The sequence below is a fragment of the Melanotaenia boesemani genome, chromosome 13, assembly GCF_017639745.1.
Source record: "Melanotaenia boesemani isolate fMelBoe1 chromosome 13, fMelBoe1.pri, whole genome shotgun sequence".
Lineage (NCBI taxonomy): Eukaryota > Metazoa > Chordata > Actinopteri > Atheriniformes > Melanotaeniidae > Melanotaenia > Melanotaenia boesemani.
The window spans coordinates 24,640,095-24,658,315 of NC_055694.1; the positions used below are offsets into that span (position 1 = coordinate 24,640,095).

An 18,221-nucleotide genomic window follows, 5' to 3' on the forward strand; every position below is an offset into this window, starting at 1 on the left:
TTACATCTGCAATTTATCATTCCAAACCGGCACATTTTCACAAAAAATTAAAATAGCAAAAGTAATACAATTATTCAAGCAAGCGAATAAACATCCATATACAAACTACAGACCAGTATCACTCCTCCCACAATTTTAAAAAATCTTGGAAAAATGTTTTAACAACAGATTAGAAAACTTCCTAAATACATATAAATACTGAACCAGAGTTGGTACTGATTTAGAGCAAACAGTACAAAATCACCGTTGATGGAATAAATGCATTTGATTAAGGAAAACATGCAGTTGGTATATTTATAGACTTTAAGAAAGCTTTCGATACAGTAAATTATTATGCTCATTAAGAAACTGTAGCTGTATGGCATTAATTGAGTGGCACTGGATTGGATCACCAGGTATTTATCTGAGAGGCAACCGTTTGTAAAAATGGGTGAACACATGTCTAAGTGACTGGAGGTTGCTTGTGGGGTCCCTCAAGGGTCAGTATTGGGTCCTAAATATTATATATATATATATATATATATATATATATATATATATATATATATATATATATATATATATATATATATATATTAAAGTCCTGGGTGGGATACTAGATGATAAACTCAGTTGAAAGCCCAACGTCAGACTCATACAAAACAAAGTAGAAATAAACATTGTAATCATAAATAAAATAAAGCGGCTTTTAGATTACAATTCACTCAATATTCTGTATTACTTGTTAGTTTGTCCATGTTTCACCTACTGTATAGAAATCTGGGGACACAGTTATAAAAATGCATTTTATTCACTGTCAGTATTGCAGAAAAGGGCAGTCTGTATCATACAGAAAGCTAGGTTTCTTGATCACACAAATTATCTGTTTTTACAATCAAAGTTACTTAAATTTCAGGACCTGGTTCATTATTATATAGCACAGGTTATGTATAAAGTTAGCAAGTATTTGCTACCACTCAATATCCAAAATCTTTTAAGCCAGAGAGATGGGGGTAAACATTTACAGGGAAATGCAATACTCAAAATGTACTTGGTCAGAACCACAAGGAAGAGTTTGTGTGTGTCTGTATGTGGGGTTAAACTGTGGAATGGGCTGTGGGACAAACACAGGCAATGTCCAAATGACCTGCATCCACCCAAAAGTGACTCATGTTTTGGGAGGTGCTAGGGAGAGCCATATAGCTACAGCTTTTCTCAAAGACAGATCATTGAAAAAAAATGTAGGCTACATTTATATAGTAAATTGGGGCTTTTTAAGAGGGCTGTCAAAATTGCAAAGAGATTAAACTGTGAAATTAACATGTAATTTTTTTTAACAAATAAACAACAAAGTTATTACTAATGCCATATTCAAAGTGTGAATTTGGCAATTATCTCAGCGAGAGAAGCTGATTTTGGGCGTTTGGATGCCTTGTCACAGCAGTGACCTGACTCCACTGAAAAGCACTTTATCCTCCTTATTTATGAAGCTTGTGATAGCTTTCAAACCTTACATTTAGAGGATGGCCACAGGATGACCCATCTGATATATCAAACAATTAAGCACTCAGTGGGCTCAGTGTCATTCTGTTCCACACTCCTTACCAGTTGGTGGTGGTAATGCACCATCACTGCATGCCCACCACCTAGAAAACAAGAGGAAATAATCAGTTAATCTATGATCTATATGACGGCTGATTGAGACCAAAGCGTGATGGAAGAATATGAGAAACCTATTGAACACCGTTGTATGTTATCTTGGGGGTCGTGCTTCAAAAAGTTTGAGAACCACGGCACTGCCATGCTGAGCCCATGCAATATTATATCACCACATGGTCAACGCAGAAAGCAGGACACAGCTACTTCCGGGTCAAGTAATCAACAAATTAAATATAAAAATTAAAAATAAAAAATCTATTTCTGTAGTTTTTCTAGTTTAATTTATTTAAAATATTAACTTCAAATCAAAAGTGCAAATTAATACATATGACGCAGTTAAAAGACTTTTTTTTACTTTTCCTTCTTTTATATATTCATTTTGTTTCCTGTTTTGTTTTGTTTTTATTTGTCTTATGTGCAAATGAAAACTTTCAGTCAATCAAGATAAAAAACAAGCTACAATGTTTATTTTCTATTAGCCAAATAATGATTTCATATTGTTGCTTCGTATAGTTTCGTTATTGCTTTTTCCTCAGTTCTTGTTCAAAATGTTTTAGCTTTTTAGCTATTAGCAAATACTAATATTGTTATAGGTTTTTTAGCTATTAGCAATTTACTCCATACATACAAAATTAGGTGATCATTTTTTAAACATTTTCAACAGTTAGTATCAGAGCCATGTTTACATTGAGACTGCAGTAGCTCTGCATTACACTAAGGACAACCTTTATTCATATTATTCCCTTATTAATTAAAAATAGCCATGCATTTCTTCTTGTACATCCACTTTATGTAAAAAATTTGAACAAATAAAATATATATTTAAAGAAATGCTGTAACAATTCCACACAGTGCCTCATAAAGTTTAGAATGTTTAAATGTTTAGAAGAATAAATAAATGCAAATTTACAGTGTAAACTAGGTAAATGATGCTTTTGCTTTAAAAACTTTATTACACTCGGTGTAACACAGTAGAAGTAAAACTGGGACATGTAAACCACAATAGTAAAATATAATAAAACGTGCATTCATGTATTTTTATTTTATTTTAATTGTATTTTAATTGTTCAATATAGAACAGGAAGGCAGCATTTTGTTCCTTGACATTGATGACAGCATGGTCTGACAAGCATCGAAGAGCCTACTTGGATAGATTCATTAATAGTTGCAATTATTATATTTATGTAATAGAAATACATTCTGTGTGACTGCTGGATGCATAGATTAATCCACAGAAGCAGATGCCTCTCTTCACTAACATGTCAATTAGCTCTATGCTAATTACCTTATGGAAAGGCCTGGCTGACATAAAACATCAGAGATCATGATTGAGATCCAACTGATCCAATACTTGAGATTGGATTAAAAAAATTCTCCAAATCATTATAAAGGTACAGAAGTATCAACACGCTAAATCAAATCCTACACTTCATATTCTGTCATACTTCATTACAATTTTTAAGCAATGAAAGTAATGGATGTTGAACAGGCAGAAGCTTTGCCTACTTTTTAAAAGTAATCAAAAATGAATTGGATTTGTTTGAGATCACCGCTGGTAATTTAGCTCCTCATTTTCAAACTGGTGCCACATTCATAAGGCCGCTCTCCTCTATTCTAAACTATGTGATTATGGGGCTTTACAGAATGAGTAACAATGCAAACCAATTCTTCCACAGGACCTGAAGCACCAAAATCATGCGAAGAGTTGGTGTGCAATTATGGAGCTACTTGCATTGAAGTGAGAGGGCAAGCCCACTGTGAGTGCCCTTCACCTGACTGCCATTTAAAAAATAAAACTAAGGTGGGTTTTGAAACTCCAAAAATAAACGATGTAAACAAAAGCACCTTGTCTCAGTAGTCTGTGGGAAGTTAACATGTGTTACTATTTCCTACCGCTCCATCTCTGTCACTGTGGAACAGGTGTGTGGCTCAGATGGGGTGACCTATGCCGACCAGTGCCAGCTGAGGACCATAGCCTGCAGGCAAGACAAAGACGTTACGGTGCAACACTCTGGACAGTGCACAGGTGAGCCCCGTTGAAGCCGCCATACATCATGCATCGTGCTGTTGGCCAAATGTTGTCAGTCTCGGTCAAAAGGTAATGAGCAGTGCTGCTGGCCTCAAATTATTCCCTTCCTGCGGTTTCTCCTCATTTTTTAGAAAGTAAAACTACAGAATCATAAATTCGAAAGTGACTGCACATACTAGAAAATCCAAGAACTCTAAAGTGTACATTTAATACATCATAGATGTAAAACACGTAACTCTCCCCCCTCCTTAGTTGTGAACTGCCAACTGTGAAAAAAAATCAAGCAGCAGACTGGAGGGTAGAGTAAGAAAAAAAAAAGACTTCTTCTTTTTTCTTTTCTTTTCTTTTTTTTTTTCTTTTCTTTTTTTTTTTTTTTTGCATTTTAAAAACCATTTAAAGAAAATTACAGTCTGAACCTTTCAATCTCCAAGATATAGCAATGACACTTCCTCCTCTCTTTTTCACCCCTCTGTTGGGATTTGGCTTCATCTTTAAACCCTCCTGTTGGGTAATGTGTTAGTCCCTTTGCAGCTTCATGTTGCCAGGAGCAGGATGCTGTTGGAGTATGATTGCATATGTAGAGAACATGTGTACAAGGGAAAAGGTGCAACTCCTTCCCCTTGGTCCAGATGCTGATGGACGTTGTTTGGATCGGTGTAATGGGTGCTGGGACACATGCCAAGGCCGCAGCTTTCATGTAGAGTGAAGTTGTCGCACTGACTGCCAGCTTGCAACACAACAGGATTCTAGCTAAGATGCCGGCGGGCGCAGTGGGAAAGAGGAGTGCCAGCTGTGCAGTTGTGGCCATGAGCCACAACCAGGTGTCCAACATTTGTGGGTGGAAAAATGTTCATTCACCTCATCGCTTAGCGGGCTCAGATCAAGTGGCCAAACACAGAGACATGACTCTTTTTCTTCCTTCTCCCTTGAGTGGATTCTGGGAGACCCAATTAGGAAATGGCCTGCATTGGATTATAGTTGTAGGTACACAGATAAAAAAAAAAAAGAAAAATATTCTCAGCCAGAGATCGACAAGGCTTTAATAAGTCCCAGAACATCTGGTAATTACATATTCAGTGCTGTGGGTGGGTTACCAGCAAAATGAGCTAAAATCTAGTCTGGTTTCAGATTCCGCTGTTGCCTGGCAATAGAGATGTGGGTTATGTGTAATCTCTCACCTAGCATTGCTGCACACAGAAGGCAAAAAGATGCCTAACAGTGGACTTTTTATCAAACCCTCAGGGGAGGAACAGACAAGCGAGCGCTCGGGCCCACCGACAGCCACAGAGGATCTTTTAATTTCTTCTCCCGGATGCGGTCGCATGGCGGGTAGCTGCGTCGATGCTGCTGTCAGCTCGGGGGTTAGATCTCGAGCTCATTTCACGTGTGGCTGGGTGCGAATTAGCATTTGCTCTGCCTCCACCCCTCACCACGCTGAAGCCTTGCCTGCTCTCCTTCCCGCTGTTTACATGCAGTGCTTCCAGACGCCCATCCTCAGCGCTGCGGCGTGCTAATGCACACTGAGTTGCTATGTGCTTTGACAAGAAAGCTATGCCACAGGCCTATATGAATGACTGAATATTGATATTTCTTAACTTCATTGATCTGTTGCAATTTTTTGTTTGTTGTACTATAACACAGTCTACCACACAGAAAAAAAAATCATTACCCGGCAGGAAAAACCTCTGAAATCTGCTTATGACAGAGAACTTGCAGCTAACTGTGATGTTGCCCAGCTTTCTCTGAAGTCTGAAAGCAGCTCAAGACTAGAGGGAGGAGTTTTTCTGACTTGTTAGCTGTCTCAGCAAAAGATGAAGGGGCTGCATGAGAAATCTAGCGTGAACTTAAAGAGCTACCGTAGCTTATCGCCAGAGGGACGGCATTTGTACTGTTGAGCAAATTCTGGCACTTGGAGAAAATGGCCACCAAGTTGGCAATGACCTGCCTCTCCCATATGGTGTTATCACCTGTAGGTTTGTGGCAAATTGGCAACAACCACCACCATATGTCACAGGCAGCCTGCATGTGTGTTCTTCAAGGCTCTGTTGACTTCAACATTTCTCCTCCATCCTCCTGTGATTTTCTCTCATTGCTCATTCTCTTTGTCTTGACATTTTCTCCCGTTGCTGCTTTGTTAACCAGTTGTTTTGGGGTTTTTTTTCTCTCTCTGAATTATAACCCTTTCAGCAGTTTGACCCGATCATTTCTCCTACTTTTTGCCTTTGTGGTTCCCCTGTCGTTCCCCTACAATGGACTGTATCCAGATTCTTCCTCCTCACAGAGGGTGGATGACACCACAAACAATCTTAATAAGCACCTTTCAACAATAACCACATGGCTGAAGCAAACCAAGATGACAATGATTTTTCTTCCCTCTCTGTGATGTTACTGTCCATTGTTCTTCTGAGAGGAGAGAAAGCAGGGAGAAAAACAGGCAAATGGACTGTTAAATCTGATTTAGAGAAGCATCAGCTGAATAGATTTTTGCTGCCAGTCCTTTTTGCTCCTTCAAACATGTGCACTTTTCTTTTCCTTATCCTATGTCACAGTGTTTGCTCCTTGAGATATGCACACAGACCCCAAACACACTTTCCACAGAGGGAGCTGCTTGACGCTAAGCTTGGCACCTGACTGACAGGTGTAGCCGAGGAGAAAGCCAATGCGTGCCACCATTCTTGGTGATAACATCACTGCTCTTTGCACTCCACTCCATATCTCTCCACATACAAATATCTGCCGAGCTTTAAGCTGACTCCCTGTGTGTCTCCCAGGCATTCTGCTGTCTCAATAGGTATCGCATTTCACACCTCAGTGAATAATTGCCGATCAAGTCTGTGATTATAGCAGTGTAATTAAGTCTTACACACACTGTAATGTTAAGTAAATCCTAATGAGGTGCAAATCTATGGTGATTTCACCCTCTCACCAACACACATCTATACTAGTGAGACTTGAAGACATAAAGGAAAAAAAATAACAATATTGTCACCCGTGCTTTTCCCAGCTAAATCTGAAGTGCTCACTTACTGGGCATGTCCCTGCCAGCTCACTTGTCCCCCTCAGGAGTTTTTGTCCTATTTATCGTTCTTTCATCGCAGACAGTTTGTCCTTTTGCACCGGAGCTTTTTGCATTGTTAATGAAAGGTCTCTTTGCACAAAGGCTCTTCCCCTTCCCTCATTTGGAGTCATATTTTGGCTGTGTGTGTGTGTGTGTGTGCATTTGTTTGTGTGCATCTGTTGACAGCTGTGTTTGTGTGTTTGTGGTGGCGTTGACTGATGCTCACGCTCTGTGCAAGCAGCAGTCTGCCTTCTTTGAAGCCAGGGTAAAGCTGGCTCTTTTTGCCCCGTTTCTATCAATCATTCATCACCGGCGGCACTGGCTGTTGGTGATTAAAGCTTTGCTACTGCAGGGCAGCATTTGAATATGGATATATAATTCATAGGGTTGGGAACAGCAAGCACCCGACATACAAACATGCATATGTGTGCTGAAAATGCATGCCATATGTGGACCTACACAAGTGCAAGTGCAATGCACACAATGCGCTTATGCTAACTGGACTAGTTGAATTCTGTTGGGGAAACAGAACTCATCAGAACATTGCAGTGCATACACTTGTCATCTACTGCCATATTTCATATTCACTTAGGTTTGTTGAAGACACTAAACATCTCATGCATTGCAAGTTTTTTTTTAATAAGAGGTTGTTTTTACAAACAGGAGACTGCATATGTTTGCTACCTTTAACGTAAATTTCAAAATGAGATTGTTGAGCATCATTGAGTTGGGTGAGACAATTAAGAGGTTCGTAATCATCCAGAAAATTCAAATGTAAACACTGATTGTCAGTTGTAAGTTGTAATAATCATTCTGTGGCTTTGTTATGCTTTGTTGGTTAGTGAGGTTTCATTTTATCTTCTTTTTGGCTGCATTTTAATCAGGTGAAACAAAGTCAAGCATTTCCATCTTTGCTCAGTCATTCATCCATTGCTTCCTCCCCTTCCCTCCACCAGACTCCATCTCTGAACCGGCAGACCGACCCACCCCCAACCCCCCTGCCACCACCGTTGCAGATACCACCATCACCACCGCCGCCTCCTTCCACCCTAACAATGTGTGGGCCATTCCACCTCCGATGACAGAAAAATCAGAGATCATGGAGGAGCCTCCGACCACCACCGCCTTTTTCACCCTCTCCATCCAGCCAACTCCAGCTGCCACTATCAGCTACCCTTCCCTCAGAGCTCATGCGCCCTCTGTTACCACCTTCGAGGGCTCAGGCAGCGGGGAACCGAGCGGGGATGACTCAACCGAAGAAGATGGTTCGGGTAGTGGCATCCAAACAGAGTCCAGTCGGGCAGATGAGCCTGTCGGTAAATTCCTGCTCTTTCACTTCATTACCCATAAAGCTTTGAGGGGTATGTGGGAGGGGTTTTTTTTTTTCAAGAAGGGTTGGACAAAAATTCATAGCATATCCTTAGCTGACACATTCATAACACACTCATTGCATCATCTGTTAATCAGTGACAAAAAATAGGCACATGCCTCGCTATTTGTATGCAAATTGATTTTGAGGTGACAAACATCAAAGTCAAACAGGAAAAGGGAGCGAAGTCTTTGTAAAAATATGCTGTCAGTGTCATTTCCACTTGTGTAAGATGTATATCTCAATTTCAGACAGAAAAGGATGTATTTGCATGGTTCACTGTTGCTACATCACCCATGCTTTTTTTCTCCCATTCCACCAATACTCCAGCTTTCAGCAGCTCGCAAAACAAATCCAGGCTCTGTAAAATACACTCGGCAGGCCAGATAGATGAAACTGTTGGCCCGCATCTGGCGATCTCTGGAGCTTGACTTGACAGGCTGATGTGACTGGGAAGGTTGAGGTGCGAGTGTGTGTGGAGACAGCATATACCTTGTCACATGACTACTCTCAAATCTTTCCTGACATGCCCTCCTGACTGTGACAGCCTGCTCCGGTTCCTGGGCTTCCGCGTGGACAACAAGGGGTTGACTGAGACTTTTCAGTCAGACCTTCTTTTTTTTGATGTTGCTTTCCATCCATCCATCTACCTCACCTGACAGCTTGCAGTGACAGGATAGGACTGATGGAACAGCATAGCCCAATGTGCTCCTCCTTAGCTCTTCCTCCACCCCCTCCTCCTTGCTTGCTGCTTCTCTCCAAGTTTTAGATTTATTCCTGTCAGAGGCTGACCAGAGTGCTCTGTGACGTGAGGAGCATGTAGCCTGTCTGCAAAGGAGACCCTCTGTCTCTGTCTGTCTGTGTGTATTTGACAGTGAATGTGAACAAATGTTTGCGCAAGCCTTTTTTTTCTTTTTACATTGAGTGTGCACACTAAAGTATTAACACACATTGTTCTGTGCGTGCAGAGCGAGAGCATATAAAGTTTATTTGTAGATGTGTGTGTGTGTATGTTTTCTTTCTTCCTTCCTCATGTCACAGAATTTTCCCAATTCAAATTGTGCATATCACTGAGTATATAAATGTTAGTAGGTCAGAAGGCCATATTTACTCATTTTTTTGTATTTGCGCTCTACTGAAATCTGCACTTATCTATGTATGTGCACACGTGTATATATTTTACAGCCCCCATGATTCCCACTGGAGTCTCCTCACTGTTTTGCGCTGCCCCTTTTCCCCCCACTAGTGCCCCCTCTTCAATCCAGCATCTGTAAATCTGCAGACCACACGCCAACAGATGCCCAATAAACTCCCTCCTCCTCTCACATCCCTTGCCCCCGAGTCCTTGAGCAGGACGTCCATGGCCTCTGACGTCTTTACGACTTGTTTAGCCGCTAGCTCTTTGCCTCTGCGATTATTTCTAATCTCTGTGCGGCCATAAACTCCACCCCCCCCCGTCTTCTTCCACTAGCACCATCATTACAGAGGAGGACTACTTGCTGCTGTTACACTCATTTCTCAGATAGAGAAACCCCAGCCACTTTTATGGCTTTTATGTCCCACGATTGCCAGATATACTATGATAGTAACACAAACACGACTGTATGTATTTTTTTCCCTTCTGGGACAGATTGGGGTGACTGTCAGCCAGTCAGCAGTGACCTGTTATCACAACCCCCCCTTCCTCCTTTCATTTACAGTGCTCTGTGTGTGACATGACTGGCAACAGTGCCTATTAAGTGTCCTCTGCCTGACAAAATGAGTTCCAACTGTAAAATCAGCCCCCATGAAAATGCTATATAATCATCCCTGACAGATGCCTCTTATTGCATTCAGCCACTATTTAGCAAACTGAAAACACAGAAACACTTGTAGAAGCAGGAAAGAGCTGAGAAAAATCAAAGAAATACATAGGTTTCACCTTAGACATACTACCTGTCTCTGGGGTCTAAAAGTTTAAGGTCATACTTCCCTTCTGGGTTTTGGAGATAAGCTGGTTTGAATTTCTGAATTTTCTGATGGTTCATGAATTGTTAAGAGAAACTATGTATCACCCACAGGTCCAACAGTGACAAGTACCACTATACCCACAGCTGAGGACAAGTCATCCTGTGACAACACAGAATTCGGCTGCTGTCCTGATGGCAAGACACCGTCCAGCACCCCAGAGGGCGCCAACTGCCCCTGTAAGTCAATTTGTCCCTTTTGAAACACTTTCTTTACCCCATTGCTCAAATGTACTCCTGTTGGTCCTCCTCTGTGACTTTATCTGCTGTCTGTTGCTGGCTGGTTCTTAAGGTGACTCATGTTTTTAGGGTTTAGCAGCAGTGAGGGATTTTAGCCCTTGGCCTGTAAGTTTTTGATGTTTCCCTGCTCCAACATTCAAATGATTCAAATCAATGAACAACTGTGCATAACTTGTTAGATCCATTTGATTTGAATCAGGTGTGTTGGAGCAGGGAAACATTGAAAACTTGCAGAGGTTCCCACCTATGCTTTAGATGGTGATGATGATGTGCACCTGCACTGGTATTAAATTTTAAATTGCAGTTTGATTAAATGACTTTGTTGCTTTAAAACTGACATTTTATACCAAAACCAATTGAATGTAACATGTAAATGCATCATTTTACCATTGTATTTTATTATTACTTCTTTCCTTAGGATGCATTTTAGGAATTAAGGAAAGGAGCAGAAGGATGGAGGAGAGAGATAATAAAAAGAGAGATACTAATCTGACAAAAGAGTTGAGCCTATAGTAAAGCTAAAGGATGCCATAGTATCTGTATGGCATGGCAAGACCATTGCAGTAAAATTTCTTATTCTCCAAATGGAAAGGAAAACCAGAAAAAATACAGTTAAAATGTAAAAAATTAAGCACACATCAGCACAAGGATTAGTTTGTGTTTATTTCATGAACATGTACATGCGTTTGTGTAATTACTGCCACTGCCAGAAGGGGGAGACTGTTTGTCCCAAATGCTGAGAGACACTTTTTTCTTATCTGTTTTCATCATTGTTTGGTACATTAAAAATTAACACAATATTCTTCTGTTTTTATGTTTACATTGGAAAGAGTGATTTTGTAGCATACCATCTGCCTCCATAACCAGAACAGGTGGTGTTTTTTCTGCAGCAGTCCCTTTATGAAACACTTTCCTCATATGTAAATGATGGTATTGACAGGTGGCAGGAAATTAAAAAAGAAATAAACAAACAGTGAAACGTGAAATCTGATATTTGTAATACATTTTACGAATTGAGAATGTGTCTGTCTCACACTAGTGTGTCATGTCCTGCTCACAAAGCCCCAATTAGTTTCACGTTCTTAAGTTTTTCTTAAGACTGTTACTGCAAATGAAGTTTGGTTTTACAAGACAATACATTTTTGGCCACTGTCCTATTGATTTATAAATAACCATTGTGACTTTTTCTTTCTTTTTTCACTCGCTATCCTTTTCTTCTTTGATTCATCCTGCTCACAGACACATGTCTTCTTTCCTTTATCTGTCTGTGCCACTCCTCCATAGCTCCCTCTTGAGTTATATCTCACTGTTGTTCTCCTTCAGCCCAGTCAATCTCAATCCAGTCTTGCATCAGTTCATTTCACTCTGGAGCTGAGCACAGGGAGAGTCGAGAGACAACCAGAGGCCAATGAGTGCTGTTGTACCAATCAGTGCTTTCTGCCACACTCAGTTCATATAGATAAAGGGCTTCGTTTTCCCCATTGCTTCTTTAGCTCTCTCTCTCTCTCTCTCTCTCCCCTTCCCTCCTTCAGTCTTGGTGTGTCCTAGAAGTGGTAGTCTGACTGATGCTGAAAAGAGGGTTTCTCTCTGGTTCCCAGGGGAGCTCTAGGTCATGACTTGAAAGAGCCGATGCCACAAATTAGTGTGTGGAGTTGTATTTCTGGCATGTTGAACATCCCCAAGCCTTCCAGTAAACCATCAGCCTACAACAGCAGCCCGATTTCAAGGCATGAGACCACAATCTTCTGCCACTCTGAATCTTGAAATTCAACCTCAAGGAGACACAAGTGTTATAACAAATCAACAAAAGACAGTAAATATTTATCACAGCTAACAATGACAGCACACCAGTGATCAATACTTCATTCAGCTCAAGTGTTACCAATAAAAGCAGGCAGTGCGATTGGCTGATCAATACGCCAGATCGTTTTTTTTTTTTCTCCTGAGAAGGGCTCAGCCGATCTTCCGCTCATTAAATGTGAAATGACACGTCCCTTATGCATCGGCTGCCTTCTCGGCGTACCCTCCAGTTTATTGACATGTGTTGCAGAACAAAAAGACTAATTGTTCATTGTCCCATGTTTTATTGAGACATCAGACGAGGAAGTTTCATGCACACATTCACACACTTCAGATCTGTGAAATAATTATTGTGTGTGTGTGTGTGTGTGTGTGTGTGTGTGTGTGTGCTGTAAAGCTTCTCGAGTAGATCTGGACTTTGGAGATTAGGTTCAGTACAGGCTGGGTAAGCAGAACTGGTAGTCATAGTTTTGGTTTTATTTGCCTGGATACTGTAACTGGATACTTCTAAAAATCACTACAGGTCCATGTGTTACATTTAAACAAGGCAATTTACATTCATATGACATAAATGATGATGTCCAGCAAATACTCATGTTAAACTTAATAGCACACTAAGTTCCAGATACTGTAAACTCTTCCATATGCTCAGGGAAGTCTGACAAATCTATTTCATTTTACAGTTCACTAGAATCTGATAGTCAAATAGCTCTGTCCCTACTTTTATCACTCCTTTCCACTCCCTCTCTTTACATCCGTCATGGCAGTGAGCTGGAAAATCGCCCCCTCTGATGTTTGTCTGCCATCCAGATTAAAAGTTCGATTTCACTCGCTGTCCCTTTGCTTTCTTTACCTTCCTTCTAGCAGCCAAAGCGCGGCCATTTGCTTGTATTTTATGGCCACAGTCACAAATGAATCGACGTGTGCTGCCCGTGAAAATACTGTAAAGACAAGCGGGGACCGAGGGGACACGACAGAGGTGGTGTGTGTGTGTGTGCGTGTGTGTGCACTGGTAGTGTCTGCTGTCCTTTTCATGCAATTTTAACCAGGCTGTGTCAGTCATCGGTCTGGCCGCATTAAGGAGACAATTACGACTATCTCTCACGATAATCATACAAGTGCTCTTCCCTTTCCCACTGCCGTTGCTCAGGCAGGGGCGGCCATGATTGATTTGGGCAATTTGTTCTGCTGATTACGAGCGGCGTGGAAGCCCGGCATCAGCGCCTTGCACGCTGCTCTCTTCTCCACCAACAGACACACACACACAGACACAAATCCCCCTTGACTCTCAGCTTTATTTCAAACCCTCTTTTCAGTGGCAGCAGTTTGAAGAAACCATATAGAGAGTTGATAAATGTTGGACAACTTAACCCCCCAAGGTTGCACAGGGAGGCTCTCTCTTTATGGGATAAGACACTTTTCAGAGTGTCTAGAGGCTATTTTCTCTTTAATGTGTGTGTGCTATGGTTTTCCTTATACATTTGTTTGTCATTCTAACTTGTTGTCTTCTTACCCAGCCCTCCATGCCACGGCCGGCTTTTGGGACGAGACTCGATCTGGTAAAACTGGGCCATTTCCCACCTTCCCCTTGTTTTTTTCCTTCTCTCATATTTCACTCTTTCACCTCTTCCACCATCACAACCTTCACCTTCAACAGCCAAACGCAGCCTGTTATAACCTCCCCCACCCTCCCTGTACAATCAGCAACACACTCACTAACTTCCCCCTTCAGACACACACAAACACACAATTCATCACTAACCCAAACCTGGCACTATCCCAAAAAGAGCACTATGTGAAGGCGGAGGGAACTGAGTGATCGAAGAAGAGGGTTTAAGCTGCTGCACAGCTTCAGTATCACATCATCTTTCTTTACCTTGTATCTTTTTTTAGCCACCATGAAGTTCACTGGTTCCCTGCATCTGGACCAGGTGGAAGGACAGGAGATGTTCTACACCCCAGAGATGGAGGACCCCAAGTCTGAGCTGTTTGGAGAGACAGCACGCAGCATAGAGAACGCTGTAAGATGTTTTGACATCTCTTAGCTAAAGCTTTCTACTTGCCTCCTTCTTGTTTCTTCTGCAAGCTTTCAATTTATAAAATTGCAAAATTATATTGTTTATATTACCAGTAGATCAAATGACTGTGTAATGAGAAAGTTGCTGTAATCTCTGCAGGTCCCCCCGGCTCCAAAAAGCCTCTTAGAATTTAGCTTTTATCATTTCAGACTTCATGAGTACCATTTCCAACTGCAGCTCATGGTTATTTTTAACAATAAATTCCTGAGTTGCATTCATCAGGTGACACACAAGATGACAGGTTTTGGAGATTGATAAAATAAATAATTAAATTCAATATGCCCCGTTTCCGACTTGTTCTACTGCCCTCAAATGTCCAGCTGACAACCGACTCAAGTGAAAGCTGTCGCTACAGTGAGTAGCTGCAGGGGAACAAGTCTTGCTGCAAATTTTTTCATTTTTCCCAGAATATTCTTGTCAGGAATACAGAAGCTTCTCCGACAACATTCAAGGCATTGTGACGCAACAAAACTCCCCACGGAGAGTCAGGTTAATCAAATTCTTTTGGCTCATTCAGGCAGGTATCGCAGCACACTTTACACACCCGACACCTCTGAAGCTGCTGAGTAATATTCTGTCACACTGAGCTGAAGTGATTTCTCTGGTCAGACGTCTGATAGAAAAATAACAATGATAAAAAAAACACATTTGCTGGCTGCAGTCAGGGAACATACATCACATCTCAGAAAGACAACATGCCCAGGCTGATATTTGATTTTTAATAAAAGAGGGGCATATTGGCAATCTGTTATATTAGGTGATCTGTAAAAAGGATCATGTACAGCAATTGAATGCTTAGGTAGGCGCATCAGAAGAAAATATGGCTTTTCACAGAACTGTGGTCCATTGCTTTGGTTTTTTTTCTTTCTTTCTTCTTTTCATATACGACTGATTAAGAATGTTCACAGATTGTAGCCTACTTAGCTTTGAAAGATGCTCTTCAAGCTTGATGAGACTACAAAATCAAAATCTTAAGAAAGTGAAAGAAATCTTGTAGTGAATATCCTGTAAAATTGGACGATGAAGTTGGCATTAGCAGTTAGCAAGCTGAAACCAAGCAGGCACAAGACCTGCACCGTAATCACAGTTTGGACTGTGCCGTTGACTTTTTCCACAGTCTGTTTTCTCTGTGGATCTCAGACCTTTGAACAAATGTCTCTATTGACAAGCGAGAGCCTCGCTGCTCTGATGAAATGAGAACTTGTGTGTGTGTGAATGTATATGTGTGTACACAGAACACATGTACCAGCTGTTAAATCAGTGTCACTAACCCCCACTGGGACCTAATCTTCTACCTCACAGCGATTTGCGTGAGCGTGCTCGTTAACGCTCTCAGCCTGTGGGTCTCTTGAAGCCTGGTGTGCTACTTGACAGCAACCAACCCTCTCTTCATCTTCCAGCACAAACACCAAGCACATACTGTACTTGCACTTATTGGACTTTCACACACTGCGTATACTCGCAGTCAGGGAGTAGGCTGGATGCGGTTAAAGAGAATCCAACTGAAGTATATTTCTTTGACAGTATTAGATAAATTAAAGCACATGATCAAAAAGAAAAAAGAAAAGAAAGATGAGTGTATCCACAGTAGAGTTTGTCCACCGTGACTTTCATTCCTAATCCAGCTTTGGAGGATTTTACTTCCTACTTTTCTGTCACACTTCAGTCCACAAATCAGAGCCATTTAGTAAATGAAGGAAATAATCTTTAATGTGCTGAATACTCAAGCTCAACAAAATGTCTTGAATCATCAGCTTCATTGACTAAATCAGCAGGGTCTCTTTTTTTTTTCTCTCACCACAGAAGATGGAGCGTCATCCTTAAAGAGAAGGTTCAGTCCCAGGTTTCTTCAGTTCAAGTGTCTTTGGGCAAGATTGAAGCCTCACATTTCCCTTGTTATGCTCACTTGTGTGTGTCTTTGTAAATGACAGAGATAAAAATAAATAATGGATTTTATTTATTAGTGTGTCTTTAAGACCCACTGATCCTTTACATGTCAGTGTAAAGAATAAGATGGTATGTTGTGTAAAGGACTTTGAATTAAATCTGTTTTCTAGCTGAAAACACCATAATTGACACTATGCTGAAAGCATGAACAAAACCATTAAGACTTTCTGTCTGAATATGTGCCTTTAAAGAAAAATATGTTATAATAGACAGAATTTGTATAAAATCCTTTTGTAAATGATGACCGGCTTTAGTAAAATCTGTGTGTAGTGTGTCGGAGCCTCTTTGTATGAAAGAGAAATAACCCACTTGAGTTATGATTTTAACCAGCAGCTCAATTGAAAAAGATTGAGTAGATTTTTGTTTTCCTAGACTGTGTGAATGTGATTACTCCACAACCAAACGCTGACAAGGACAGAACTACAAAACCTTAGTAAGTGTAAGTTATTCAAGCTCTAGGATGAAAATGGCCCAATTTTAACTCAAAACACTGGTGCAGATTCTATGCCAAGGACCTCAGTTTCAGGATCAGCTTAAAAAAACATCCTTGTGGAGTCTTCAGGCTGTTACATCACACACAAAGCAGTGCCATTGCAAAGCCAATCAGAATGTCGGGGTAGCATGACATTTATCTTAGCTGCTCCGGAAAACTTGTTCATGAAATTAATGCCACGGCAGCCGGCTAAATGTCGATTTGTGCCGACACATCCAGCGGCCTCCTTCTCTGCAAACTAATTTGAGCGGCAGTCTTTCTTCCTTGGAGATAGTGTACAGCTTTGTAAAATGAAAGCGTGGAGCTCATTACCACCCTTATTTATCATCTGTTGTCTCTGTCCGTTCTCTCCTCCCACTCCTTCCCTCTCATTTTCAGCTCAATGAGCTGTTCAGGAAGTCGCAGGTGCACAAAGACTTCATGAGCGTTCGCGTCCGCAACCTGGCACCCAGCAACTCCATCCTGGCCGTTGTGGATGCCCACTTCAGACCAGGTAGGAGATCAGTAGAGCTAAAAAAAAAAAAAAAAAAAGCTGTCAACCATAAACAGATTAAAAATAAAAATGCAGGCATTTTGTCATCAAAGTACTTTTTATTTCTCAGCCAATTAAAATCTATGTCTGTCCTGGATGACTTGGCTCATCACAGATTAGTTGTCATGTTTTTACCACTTCGACAGACGCACAAAACTGTGTATGTTTATTTAATATTCCACACTGATTTATCAAAACTTGTTACTGAATTGATTTCACCGCGGCCTATTTAACATTAGTCCTCAAAGCACTTTTGCATATCAGTGAAATTGCTCCTACATGCAGTCACTGTAAGTGATGCACACGGCAGGTGGCATCCAGCATCAGTGGTCATAATGTGTTTATGCCTCTTGTTGCATGAACTGTAACATATTTCTTAACTTATCAACTTACAAGTTTTCTAGATGCGTGTACTCTTGGAAAGTTCTAATTTTTATTTCAGCTCATCCAAGCTTTAAATAATCAGAAATCAGATAATCAGAAAATTTCACCATCATTTGTCTTTAACTTTCCTTTTGTTTCACACAAATCCAAAGCCTGCTCTATCCTTCGTCCCTTTTATCTTTTTTATGAGCATCATTTAGTGTCCTTCGTACCCTTCGCATGGGGCGATAGATGCTGTTATGTAGCGCTCCTCCATGGCCTGTAAAACAAACATCTGCTGTGAATATTATGAGAGCGATTCATCTGGAAAAAAGTCGGACAAGCGACAGTTAGAGGACAAGTGGTCCATGGAGACCCTCCACCTGCCATACACAGAGCTGTCTGATATATTCATCGTACCATTAAAGAAGCTTGAGTCCTGTATTTGCTTCACAGTGTTCCTGAGAGGCCTTGTCCTGAGTGGTTGTATCTCTCATTTATTGTAGATACAAGATACAGAGCGGAGGACATCATGGGAGCCCTGCTGAAACAGTTAAAGGCCTCCAAAGACACCAGCATCTCTGTGAGGAAGCCCGAAAATGAGAATATAGTCTTCAGCGATGATGGTAATATACTGTGGACTTAACAAGAGTGTGTAAGGATTAATA

General features: G+C 41.0%; 1 protein-coding gene across 6 annotated transcripts in view; it reads left to right on the top strand.

Annotated features, from left to right (window-relative positions):
- Positions 1 to 18,221, top strand: part of agrn (agrin) — a 257,582-nt gene that overhangs the window by 210,110 nt on the left and 29,251 nt on the right. For all 6 annotated transcript variants that reach the window (XM_042004268.1, XM_042004269.1, XM_042004270.1 and 3 more), the window contains 7 exons: positions 3,315 to 3,439; positions 3,559 to 3,664; positions 7,682 to 8,041; positions 10,155 to 10,280; positions 14,034 to 14,161; positions 17,037 to 17,151; positions 18,060 to 18,179. In XM_042004268.1, coding sequence (XP_041860202.1) covers positions 3,315 to 3,439; positions 3,559 to 3,664; positions 7,682 to 8,041; positions 10,155 to 10,280; positions 14,034 to 14,161; positions 17,037 to 17,151; positions 18,060 to 18,179 — 1,080 coding nt within the window. The remainder of the gene's footprint in view (positions 1 to 3,314; positions 3,440 to 3,558; positions 3,665 to 7,681; positions 8,042 to 10,154; positions 10,281 to 14,033; positions 14,162 to 17,036; positions 17,152 to 18,059; positions 18,180 to 18,221) is intronic.